Consider the following 13,008-nt stretch of genomic DNA (forward strand, 5'->3'; position numbering starts at 1 on the left):
ATGTTTAATATAAAGTGCGTCCAAGCAAAAATTCTAGTCTGTTAAAAATCACATCCCAATTTATTATCCGTAAAAAATAACTGACTTGGTGTAAGAAGACCCCACAATGACCAAACACCGAACTAACACTGATCTGGACCAGAGTTTCAGAGCAAAGATCGGAGCTTAGAACGCGTATGCACGCAAACAGGCAAGATCAGTTCTGTCGCTACTGTTAGTTACTGATAAATCCATAAGTGGTCCCAGCCCTACTTTCAGTGGTCTTCCTAAAAACTGCAACTGAAATCATAGTAATAAGCAAACCAACAAAAAAGAGCCCATTTCTGGTGACCTTCATAAGGGAAGAAATGCGTAATTTAAATGTGTCTGGGCTGGAGAATCTAAAAATCAATCAAAGAATGAAGCAGAAAAGAAAGAAAGCAAACGAAACAGAAGACAGCGTTCAGCATTTCAGACGCAGATGAACATTCAGTCGTTTCTTTACTCAGTCTGTACAAAAACATCAGGAGCGTATTTAAACTCTGTGCCAGGTCGATATAACGTTCTCAAACAACAAGGCACAAGGATTGGATTCAAGTTTAACATTTATGAGTGCTTTATGCATCAAAACAAAGGGAGAAGGCGTCCTCGGAGTTCCTCCGACTGCCTCCGATCCGCTGCTTTACACGGAGCGCGAGGTTTAGTGCATCAAAACAGCCTCAGCTTTAATTGCACTGGGGCCTGAAACTACAACACGGCCGAGTTTGAAGCCAAAACAGTCTAAATCTGTGATAAGCCATCAGTCTTGTCTCGTTTACAGGCCCGCCTGGCTGTGTTCCTGACCTCTGCCGGGAGCTTCTGTCATTAAACAGCTGTCAGGTGAACGGGGGATGAGGAGAAGGACGAGTTTGGTGGAAATGTCTGAAGAAGGATGAAGGAAATTCCCAGAATAAACATCTTTAGCTTCTCTTCTCCGCTTTCCTTCAGGACACTGGGTTAACGGCTGGTGGTCAACGTGAAGTAATCATGAACCATGGAAAGACGCTGTCCAAACAACTGTAACATTAGCTAGCCTAATGTTGACAAAGTTGCCAACAGCGTGGTAAAAATAAAGATTACATTAGTTTGGCCAAACACTGGCACCTCATCAGCATTGGCAAGCTGGCTAACATTTTCTAATAACTAACTTGCTAATGAGTTAAAAAAAAAATTAAAAAGAGAGAAACGCAAAATTCTGTCATATTGCACATCCCTACTTAATGTCTTATCAACAAATAACCATCTGTAATGTCATTATAATTATTTTTGACTGAAACGAGGAGATTTGTGCTTAACACAACTAGCCAAATTACCAATAGCAATGACAAAGAAAGCTAGCTGGCTATCTGGCTAGCTGGCTATCCATCATCATTCACAGGAAGGCAAAACTGACACCTACCCAGCATTTAGCATGTTAGCTAACAATTACCTAATGAAAATGACTCTTCTAGGCCATAAGCTCCTAGTTTTCACTAAAGCGAATGAAATTTAGCGCTAAGGAGTTAAAAAAAAAGGAAAAACGCACAAAATTCTGTCATATTGCACATCCCTAGTTGATATGACGTCAACAAATAACCATCTGAAATTAAATTGTAAAGATTTCTGACTGAAACAAATGAGATTTGTGTTTAACTGGCTGGCTGGCTGGCTGGCTGGCTGGCTATCCATCATCATTCACAGGAAGGGCAAAACTGGCACCTAACCAGCATTAGCATGTTAGCTAACGCTGTGTATTTAATAACAATGATATAAATGAAGCTAGCTATCCAGCTAGCCATAGCCATTAGCTAGAAGGGCAAAACTGGCACCTAGCCAACATTAGCATGTTAGCTAACATTACTGAATCACTGTTTTAGGCCATAGCTCCTAGTTTTCGCTAACGTGATTGAAATTTAGTGCTATTTTGACGTTAAGCTGGTGAAAAGACTTGCATATGTTCACAGTTTTACCAATGACAAGAACAAAGCTGGCTAGCTAAGTAGCTGGCTAGCCACAGTCATTAGTTAGAAGGTTAAAACAAGCGCTTAACCGGCATTAGCGAACTTACTAATGAAACTATGACTGTTTGAGGCCGCAGCTCTTGCTAATGTGACTGTGGGCTGGTGGAGAGACGTTACTCTTGCCTACGTTCATAAAAGGACAAATGCTAAAAGTGTATACGAGAGATTTTTCCGTAATTTCATTGGTGTTGCTCTTCATGCCCGTGTGGGGAAAACCTCGATGTTTGTCGTTTGTTGTGAAAGTGATGGCTGCACATCAGATTTCTCGCTTTGGCTTCAGGCCCCAGAAATCCACGTCCCAAAGCCCCGAGGGCTCAGTGTGCTGAGCTTCAGGAGTCGTGGTTGTGGTTAAACTGCTCCAGAATGGTGGAGTTGGTCCTTTCGAAAATCCACTGCTGGCTGGGTGAGCTGGAGTCACAGGAGTTCATGAAGACTCGTTTCTCTGCGGGGTTGTGGTCTATACAGCTGTTACTGATGGGGTGGTACAGAGTCTTATCCTGCACGGAAACAGACACAGGAGAGTGTAAATAAGAGAGAGATTTCTGCCATCACTGTCACTTCTATTGTCCTTTTTAACCCACGGTCACTGTCATTAGGTCACCATTGCTGCAGCCACAGCCCTGCAGGTGGAAGAAGACCAAGCAAAATAGCCCAGAATGACCATGAGAAAGATTAGTTTTCTGGACAATATAGATCCAGAAAATGCTGCAAGGAGAAGTTTGGCCTGAAGGGTGGATTGGATCCTCATAACCCTAACTTCTCAAATTCAGACAAATGTGTGAGATATTACAAAAACTAATAAAAAATGGCTTCTGAAGCCAAAGCTCTTATAAAAACAATTAATCTGGATTTGGCTTCTTATTTGCCAGCTTTTATTTATTTATTAATTTTTTAACAGACTATTAAGAGTGCTAGTATGCAGTTTAGGACAAAGCAGAAGTGATGCAGCGGGAAATCTCAGCCGTAATCTCTAATCTGTAATCACTATAGCAACAAATCAAATAAAATCAAGGCAATGTGATCAAATATGTCATATGTCTGCTTATCATCCTACGGTTCTTGTCTGTCTTTGTTCTGTGTTTTGAAAACTTGTAAGCATATGTGAGGCTTTAAAAAGAACAATGAAAGTATTATTATTGTTATTATTTTTATTATTATTATGTTGGTTAATACGAGTTTTAATCTGAGAATTCTCAGAAACAAAAAACATGTTTTACCGTCTAGATCCGTTATGGCTCGTCACTGATAATAAACTGCCAGTGTGCCACCCAATGAATTTGAAATTGCCTACCGAAATGGTGGCAGCGTAACATCACGAAGTCATCAGAATACGATCAATAGGAAAAATATAATATCAAAATACTTGATACTAGAGGGGGCCAACCTAAATGTTGTTATTGTGATAAACAGTACACTTCTTTGAGTATATTTTGGGTATTTTAAAACACTGCCCAACAGCATGTTTCATGACACTGCACTTGACTGGATATGAATTGGATTTAGTTTTAAATGTGGCATGGCTAGAGCACTGTGTCTATCATGATACGTATTGGGTATCGTGACATTATCTTTAAGTATTCACTGTATGGCGATGACCGTGCCCATCGCACTGCCACCCTTTCAGTAGGCAGCGCAGGGACAGTTTGTTATCAGATAACAAAGCCATAACAGATTTAGTGAAGGCCGTAAAACAGTTTAAAAAGAATTTTATAGTGTATTAACTGATACAGAGTCGACTCACATTATGACCACCAGCTAATATCCAGAGTAACCGCCGTGTGCAGCACGGACAGCAGCTAGACAGGCTGGGAGTGACTCAAGGTTGTTACAGGTATCTGGAGCCAGACTGACTGCAGTGCATCCCACAGCTGCTGGTGGGGGCGTGTGGGGGATCCACAGAGCAAACACGACAATCGAGGTGGTTCCACAGATGCTCAGTTGGGTTCAACTGGGGAACTAGGGGGCCAGGGTAGTACTCTGAAGTCTTGGTCATGCTCTTACAACCGATGTCGGACATTTGTAGCCATGTGACGTGTCGCACTGTATTGCTGGAAGATCCCTTACGCCCCAGCAAGACAATCAGCATGTATGGGTGTACGTGATTTGTAAAGATGGATTCATACCCAAATCAGTTAATAGTGCCTTCCACATGTATGAGTGGGCTCAGAGAATGCCACAAAAACACTCCCTAGACCATCAGCTCCATGAGCTACACACTGCTGCTGTCAAAAGTAGGAAGTGGTTATGATAATGTGACTCGACTGTGCATATTTGAGTGTACCGAGTTGATTTTATTTGATTTGTTGCTGTAGTGATAACAAATGAAAGCTGAGAACTGAACAGCTGAGATTTCCCACTGTGTTACTTCTGCAGTGTCCCAAACCGCATACAAGCGCACTATAAAGTTTGCAAAAACAGAGCAGTAGCATTAGAAGTGCACTTATTAATTAGTGTAAGTAAGTAAGTGATACTTTTTTGATCCCACAAACGGGGAAATTCCACCTCCGCATTTAACCCATCCGTGAAGTGATACACCACATACACACCAGTGAACACACACACTAGGGGGCAGTGAGCACACTTGCCCAGAGCGGTGGGCAGCCCTATCCACAGCACCCGGGGAGCAGTTGGGGGTTAGGTGTCTTGCTCAAGGACACCTCAGTCATGGACTGTTGGCCCTGGGGATCAAACCGGCAACCTTCCGGTCACAGGGCCAGATCCCTGACCTCCAGCCCACGACTGCCCCACAAGTAGTAGGTGAAGTATAGAAGTGTGTGGTTTAGATCAGCCAGTGAGACGCGTTCAACAGTGTAGACTCTCCAGGCTGATTATAGCTCTGCTGTGCTGCTCGTGGTGCGTTCATATAAAACAAAACAATGTCTATGAAATTTTCTGCTGCCAAACATTTCTTAGCTGTTGTTTCGTTTCTTATTCACCAGCTTTTTAATTGAAATTTGTTCTACATATGAGGTGCCTAAACTTAACTGCTGCACCATTTAATATGGAAAATGAGAATAAAAACATTGCAAATATGTAGCCAACTCCTGTTTCAGGGGCTGCATCCTTCCGAGGCTGAATTTGAAGGCCAACTGCGTCACAGCAGCGCGTCTGGGCTGTCCCATTTTGAAGGCTCCTTCATAGGTGCCCTTCTTTTCCATGGCAACAAAGGATCCAACGGGTGGATCCTCCACCAGCCAACATTACATTTACAGCATTTAGCAGACGCTCTTATCCAGAGCGACTTACAAACAGTGCTTTGTCTGTCTAGAGAAAGTATCTTTGCTAGTTACCAGTAGGTTAGAGACAGTCCTGAGCTCAGATACTACTAGAAACAAACAACATATCCAGAGGTTCAATGTGTGGCAGCGAGGATTCGAGAACATGGCGGTGTCAGCAGAGGAAAGGACAGCGGCTGAGGAGACACTTTAAATGTAAGTACTGGGTTTAAAGTGAGTAGAATAGCTAAAGATCCACATGGTAAAAAAAGCCAACGAGGTCTGAAGCAAAACTTAAGCTAATGTTTCATTTTGTTTTAGGGGGCTGACAGAGAGAAACATCTCCAGCTCTAATAAACGACAATAAAAAAACTCAAAGTTTCTGGCTCCGCCTTTAAAGAACTTGACAGGAGCGGCGTTTCATGATGCAGCGGGAGGGCTGGGAACAGCATACCGTCTACTTTCGGTTCAGCCTTCGCGGCTATGCACAGCCTTTGAAGGACACGCCTTCATAGATCGCATCCTTCAAAGGATGCAGCCCCTGAATTGGCCCACAGCTTTTGTGTTAGGAAACAGTGCAGCTGTCCTGTTTGCCTAATGTAAAGTCGGATTGTTGTTGAAAAACTCTCCTTTCTTTGTTTAAATACATGATTTCAAAAAGACAAGTGATCCAGAAGTTCCAAGACATAATCAGATTACATTCCTTTAAAATATAATTCATTGGAATAAGTTTTTATCAGTAACCTGTGCTGGAATACATATTCAAATGAACCCTTTACCTTCTTGTAGCGCCACAGCTGGTTTCCCTTCATGCCGTGACAGTCGTACAGTGTAACTGGACTGTTGTGCGAAATGGCATCAAAACATACTTTCTTAGTGTGGAGTGGATCACCGACCCTGATGTCCTCCCTCCAACCAAATGTAAACACCTGAAAAACAGAAATAAGCATGTTCATTTGAAAGGAAATTTCGATTTAAAGTAACATCACAGGTTAATACATCGCTAAAGTGAATATAAACTACACACAGATACCTTAAAGCCCTTGTTTAGAAGTTTGAAGTATCACCATATGCATAGAATATACAGAAGTGTGCAGAAGTCAGAGACCATCCTTCATTTATTCAGTCTAAACAGCCATTAAGTACAAGATGCCCATTTTTCAGGGAAGAGATTAGATATAAGATAATCCACTTGCATAAGGAAAGTGAGAACTCCTAACAACCACCTGGAAGAGCTGGTAAACCTCAAAACTGCCCCTATCAGATAAACAGCACTGAAAGCTTTGATCTCTGAGAGAGAGGAGAAGATCAAGCTGCTTCAGATCTGAAAACATCCACAGGTGTTTCTGTCCATCCTTCCACTGTGAGAAGACCACTCAGCGCTGTGGGTCTGAAAGGACGTGTAGCTGATCAAGAAGAACCTCACTGAGGTTCTCCCTGCCCCTTGGAACTGAGTTATAAGGGGCAGTGGTTGAAATCTCTAAAATGAGCCCCTCAAATAAAAAGAGCATCACTTCATTAACAGCTACTAGTGCCGCTCTGTAGGCGACCCGGCCCGTCTGCAGGGACAGCAGAGGAGGGGAAAGTTCAGCTCCTCACTGCTGGGCTTTAGTCACATTTACCCCCCCCAAATTCTTCAGTGAAGAATGAAGCTGAAGTCAGATATTCTCCAGCTTCTCATTTGTTCCCCCCCCCCGATCCACCTTAAACGGAGTAGCAGTACCATTTTGGACCTTCAGGCGTCAGAACTGCTGGACTATTTAAGGTGGAACGGGAAAATTTGCTAGCTAGCTACTGAGACATTAGCGTAATATTAGCAATTTTTAATGCTTATTATGAAGAAAAACGACCAAAATACACTGAAACAACATTAAACTATGATAAAATGGTGGTTATTGTTATTAATTTTTTAACATGGAAAATTCTCACATTTGTGGGTTTCTTTGGTCTCTTGTTCTCCATCTTGCTGGTTTTTCTGTTTTTCCTCATATCTCTCTGTTGGAGTCTCTGAAAAACCTCCGTTTGGAGGGTCATGCAGCCCCAACATTTCAACCCACCCCTCTATCTCAACAAAAATCAGGACACCCTACACCTAGACGTGAACGTGCAAAAGAGAGGGCTGAGGGCTGAGTGGTAGGGGCGAGGGGTGAAATGGGATTGGGCCCAAGACTGAACTTTGCAGTTGTGAAGTCTGCAGATTCTTTGAGGAACTGAAAGGGAGTCTCCTGAAAAGAATGGAAGCTGGAATAAAGGGAAAGAGTGAATCACTGACCCTCACACAGCCTAGATTAGATTTAGCTGTTGAGGCTTCTGTGGAATTTCACGTTCATTTTTTTCTGCCAATGAAAACGAATGATTCCATTATGAAACGACTGTCTCCATTTAATTAAACGAATGAAGGAGGGGTCTCTGAGTTTTGCACAGTGGTGTAAATAATGGTGAACACAGGTGAGTTACCTGTCCGTGATTCCAGGCTGCTTCTCCTCGTCCTTTCACACACGTCTCCACTCTGAGTGGAGAACCGGAGGAGAAGTGTTTACTCTCCATACAGAGGCCACTGCCCACGTTACGCAGCTGCACAACGCAAACAGATACGGGTCACTTTCACACAGCTAGCACATCATCTGCTAAACACACCTCCCTCATGAATAATCCGAATTTAATTATGATAATTAATACACAATCATGCCATACAGAACTCCCTTCAGGAGAAGTAATAATGAGAATTTCATTAAAATAATTAATATTCATTTAAGCCATACATACCTTCCTTTCAAAACAAGCAGAATCGTTTATTACTTAAAGTTTAATAGTTTATTACTTAAAGAACTGAATTACAATAAAGAACGAATATTTAATCAAAGCTATATGCACCATCTAGAAGCAGGAGAAATTATGAATATTAAATTTAAATGACTACTGAATATGCATTTGAAACAATTAATAAACATTTAATTTAAGTTGTAAGCACCTCCCCCTGGAGGATTAATAATGAATACATAATTAAAGTCATTAAAGAATAATTAACTAAAGCTGCACATACCTCCGCTAGAAGTAGGAATAATACCTACTATTTAAATAATTAATGGATTTTTAATTAACGTCCCCTACAAAGAGGAGTAATTATCATTATTTAATGAAAACAATTAAGGGATATTTAATCAAAACAATTAATTTGTTTCATTAAATGTTGTGTGCACCTACGCGCTGAATAATAGTTTAAATAAGTAATGAATATTTAATTTAAGCACACACTTCCCTCTAGGAGAAGCAGTAACAATTAATATTTAATTAAAAGAATTCATTCATTTAATTAACTTTAAAGTTATATTTAACTGCTCCCAAGAGGGGAAGTAATTATTTTAATTAAAACAATTAGTGAATATTTAATTCATCTTTGATATTTAATGAATATGTAATTACAGCTTTATGCCCCTCCCACAGAAGGAAGAGTAATAATGAATTCTAATTCAAATAAGTAATGAATATTTAATTAAAGCAGAATGATCCTCCCCACATTAAGGAGTTTTTTTTATTAAAATAAGTAATTAATATTTAATTAAAGCTTTATGCCCCTCCCACAGAAAGAAGAGTAATAATGAATTCTAATTAAAATAAGTAATGAATATCTAATTAAAGCTGTACACCCCTCCCCATATTAAGGAGTTTTTACTTAAAATATCCATCCATCCATCCATCCATCCATCCATCCATCCATCCATCCATCCATCCATCATCTTCCGCTTCTCCGGGGTTCGGGTCGTGGGGGCAGCATCCTAAGCAATGAGGCCCAGACCTCCCTTTCCCCAGCCACTTCCACTAGCTCTCCGGGGGGGATTCCAAGGCGCTGCCCAGGCCAGCTGGGCAATATAGTCACGCCAGCGTGTCCTGGGTCTTCCCTGGGGTCTCCTCCCTGGTGGACTTGCCTGTGACACCTCACGAGGGAGGCGTCTAGGAGCCATCCTAACCAGATGCCCGAACCACCTCAACCGGCTCCTCTCTACTCTGAGTCCCTCCCGGATGACCAAACTTCTCACCCTATCTCTAAGGGAGAGTCCAGACACCCTGCCGAGGAAACTCATCTGCAAACAGCAGTGATGTGACCTTGAAGTCACCAAACCCTCCGCCCCCTGACTGTGCCTAGAAATTCAATCCAAAAAAATTATGAATAGAATAGAATTGACAAAGGGCAGCCCTGACAGAGTCCAACTCTCACTGGGAACGCGTCTGACTTACTGCCTTACATGCGAACCAAGCTCCTGCTTTGTTTGTACAGGGCCTGAATGGCTCATAGCAAAGAGCCATGTACTCCGTACTCCCGAAGCACCTCCCACAGAATACCCTGGGGAACACAGTCGATTGCCTTCTCCAGATCCACAAAGCACATGTGGACTGGTTGGGCAAACTCCCATGAGCCCTCTAGGATCCTGGAGAGGGTGAAGAGTTGGTCCAGTGTTCCACGGTCAGGGCGGAACCTGCAGTGCTCCTCCTGAATCCGAGGTTCAACTATAAGCTCTTTTCCAGTACCCCTACATAGACCTTACCAGGGAGGCTGAGGAGTGTGATTCCCCTGTAGTTGGAACACACCCTCCGGTCCCCTTTTTTAAAAAGAGTCACCACCACCCCAGTCTGCCAATCCAGTGGCACTGCCCCTGATGTCCATGCAACGTTGAAAAGGCGTGTCAGCCAAGACAGCCCCACAACATCCAGAGCCTTGAGGAACTCGGGACGGATCTCATCCATCCCTGGAGCTTTGCCACCAAGGATCTTTTTAACTACCTTAATGACTTCGGCCTCAGTAATGGACAAGTCTATTCCCATGTCTCCAGACTCTGCCTCCTCACTGGAGAATGTGTCGGTGGGATTGAGAAGGTCTTCCAAGTATTGAAGTATTCCACCGCCCAATGACGTCTTCCGTCGAAGTCAACAGCACACCATCTCCACTATATACAGTGTGAGTTGCGCACTGCTTTCCCCTTCTGAGTCGCCTGACAGTTTGCCAGAATCTTTTCGGAGCCGACTTAAAGTCACTTTCCAAGTCCTCACCAAACTCCTCCCACACCCGGGTTTTTGACTTGGCAACGACTGAAGCCGCAGATCGCTTGGGCCTGTCGATACCTGTCAGCTGCCTGTGGTATCCCACAGGCCAACCATGCCCGATAGGACTCCTTTTTCAGCTTGACGGCGTCTCTCACCTGGGGTGTCCACCACCGGGTTCGAGGATTATCGCCCCGACAGGCACCAACTACCTTGCAGCCACAGCTACAGTCAGCCGCTTCAACAATGGAGGAACGGAACATGGCCCATTCTGAGTCAATGTCCCCCACCTCCCCCGATATCTGGTCAAAGTTCTGACGGAGGTGTGAGTTGAAGATCAGTCTGACAGGTTCTTCTGCCAGACGTTCCCAGCAAACCCTCACTATACGTTTGGGCTTGCCTGGTCTGACCGGCATCTTCCCCCACCACCTGAACCAACTCACCACCAGGTGGTGATCAGTTGACAGCTCAGCTCCTCTCTTTACCCGAGTGTCCAAAACACATGGCCGCAAGTCCGATGACATGACTACAAAGTCAATCATTGAACTGCGGCTTAGGGTGTCCTGGTGCCATGTGCACTTATGGACATCCTTGTGTTCAAACATGGTGTTCGTGATGGACAAACTGTGGTTTGCTCAGAAGTCCAAAAACTGAACACTACTTGGGTTCAGATCAGAGAGGCCATTCCTCCCAATCACACTGCTCCAGGTCTCACTGTCATTGCTCACATGAGCGTTGAAGTCCCCCAGTAGGACAATAGAGTCTTCAGGAGGAGCACATTCAAACACCCTTCCCAAGGACTCTAAGAAGGCTGGGTACTCTGAACTGCTGTTCGGTGCATAAGCACAGACAGCAGTCAGGACCCATTCCCCAACCCGAAGGCGTAGGGAAGCTACCCTCTCGTCCACCGGAGAAAACCCCAACATACAGGCGCCGAGTTGAGGGGCTATGAGAAAGCCCACACCTGCCAGCCGCCTCTCACCATGGGCAACCCCAAAAAAGAATAATGTCCAGCCCCTCTCAAGGAGATTGGACCCACAGCCCAAGCTGTGTGTTGAGGTGAGCCCGACTATATCTAGCCGGTATCTCTCAACCTCGCGCACCAACTCAGGCTCCTTCCCCACCAGTGAGGTAACATTCCAAGTTCCAAAAGCCAGTTTCAGCAACCGAGGATCAGAACGCCAAGGCCCACGCCTTCGGACACTGCCCGATCCACAAAGCACCGAACCCCTACTACTGCCCCTCCCATTGGTGGTGGGTCGATGGGAGGGGGGACTCATGTAACCCCTTCGGGCTGGTCCCGGCCGGGCACCATGAGTAAATGCCCGGCCACCAGACGCTCGATGACGAGCCCCTCCCCCAGGCCTGGCTCCAGGGTGGAGCCCCGGTAACTGTGTTCCGGGCAGGGTACACAAGTCCTGTTTTTTAATTATTATAAAATAATTAAATTTTAAAATAATACTTTAAATAAATAATGAATATTTAATTAAAGCAGTATGACCCTCCCCATATTAAGGAGTTTTTTAAATTAAAATAAGTAATGAATATTTAATTAACGCCGTATGCCCCTCCCCACATTAATACATTTTTAATTAAAATAAGTAATGAATACTTGATTAACGTGGTACCTACCTCGCCCCACGCCGCGGCCGGAGGCTCGACAGGTGGGTAGTGTTTGGGCAGGTCCCAGGCCACATCCGTCATGAACCATTTAAAGCTCTTACAGTTCAGCCTGGCTCGCAGCTCCTTCTGCGCAGTTACATCCCCCGCAGACAGGTGGCGATATTCCGGCCGCCTCTGGTAAATATATTCAGCGTACTCATCCATCCACACCTCCGCCACACGCTTCAGGTTCTGCGTAGAGAGAGACGGTACTGAGATCACAGGCACTCCTACAGACCACCGAAGCTGTGCGTCATTCTGTAGATGGTGTTACGCTCATGTCTGGAACTCCGGTTCTAAACTTGAAATCATTTCTAATGTTTCCAGAGCAGATCACTGAAGAGACGCCGTCTGTTTGTAGTTTAGAGCCCAGATTTGGGGAAAAACGGGTCGACTTTCAGTAGAAAAACAAACTGAACTCAGCTTCTTTTATTATAAGGGTTTAAAATGACATCACCGTCTATTAGACTGGAGAGAAGAGCTACAGCCTCACACGACGCTCAGCTTCTGAATGAAGCTTATGGAATATGAACGTTATGAAGAACATGACCAGGTGTGTTTTGGAACCACTGGTGGTCCCGAGGAGTTGAAGAGGTTAATTACCAAAAGCATAGTGCCAGCATTAAAACTACAAAGCTGAAGTCAGCTTCTTACTTGCCAGCTTCTTGTTCAAATTTTTGAGAAACTGTAGAACAGACTCGGTTTATATCACAATACCTACATTTAGAGCCGGTTATTCATTCAGCCTAATGAGAAACTGTAGAACGGACTCGGTTTATATCACAATACCTACATTTAGAGCCGGTTATTCATTCAGCCTAATGAGAAACTGTAGAACGGACTCGGTTTATATCACAATACCTATATTTAGAGTCGGTTATTCATTCAGCCTAATGAGAAACTGTAGAACGGACTCGGTTTATATCACAATACCTACATTTAGAGTCGGTTATTCATTCAGCCTAATGAGAAACTGTAGAACGGACTCGGTTTATATCACAATACCTACATTTAGAGCCGGTTATTCATTCAGCCTAATGAGAAACTGTAGAACGGACTCGGTTTATATCACAATA

General features: G+C 43.8%; 1 protein-coding gene across 1 annotated transcript in view; it reads right to left on the reverse strand.

Annotated features, from left to right (window-relative positions):
• Nucleotides 1–31: 31 nt before the first annotated feature.
• The window catches only part of galnt10 (UDP-N-acetyl-alpha-D-galactosamine:polypeptide N-acetylgalactosaminyltransferase 10 (GalNAc-T10)), a 100,986-nt gene continuing 88,009 nt past the window's right edge, over nt 32–13,008 (reverse strand). The window contains exons 9-12 of the mRNA XM_017719564.2: nt 11,903–12,124; nt 7,691–7,807; nt 6,013–6,162; nt 32–2,515 (exon numbers count right to left, since the gene is read on the reverse strand). Coding sequence (XP_017575053.1) covers nt 2,348–2,515; nt 6,013–6,162; nt 7,691–7,807; nt 11,903–12,124 — 657 coding nt within the window. The 3' untranslated portion in view covers nt 32–2,347. The remainder of the gene's footprint in view (nt 2,516–6,012; nt 6,163–7,690; nt 7,808–11,902; nt 12,125–13,008) is intronic.

The sequence above is a fragment of the Pygocentrus nattereri genome, chromosome 16 (assembly GCF_015220715.1).
Source record: "Pygocentrus nattereri isolate fPygNat1 chromosome 16, fPygNat1.pri, whole genome shotgun sequence".
NCBI classification, from domain to species: Eukaryota; Metazoa; Chordata; class Actinopteri; order Characiformes; family Serrasalmidae; genus Pygocentrus; species Pygocentrus nattereri.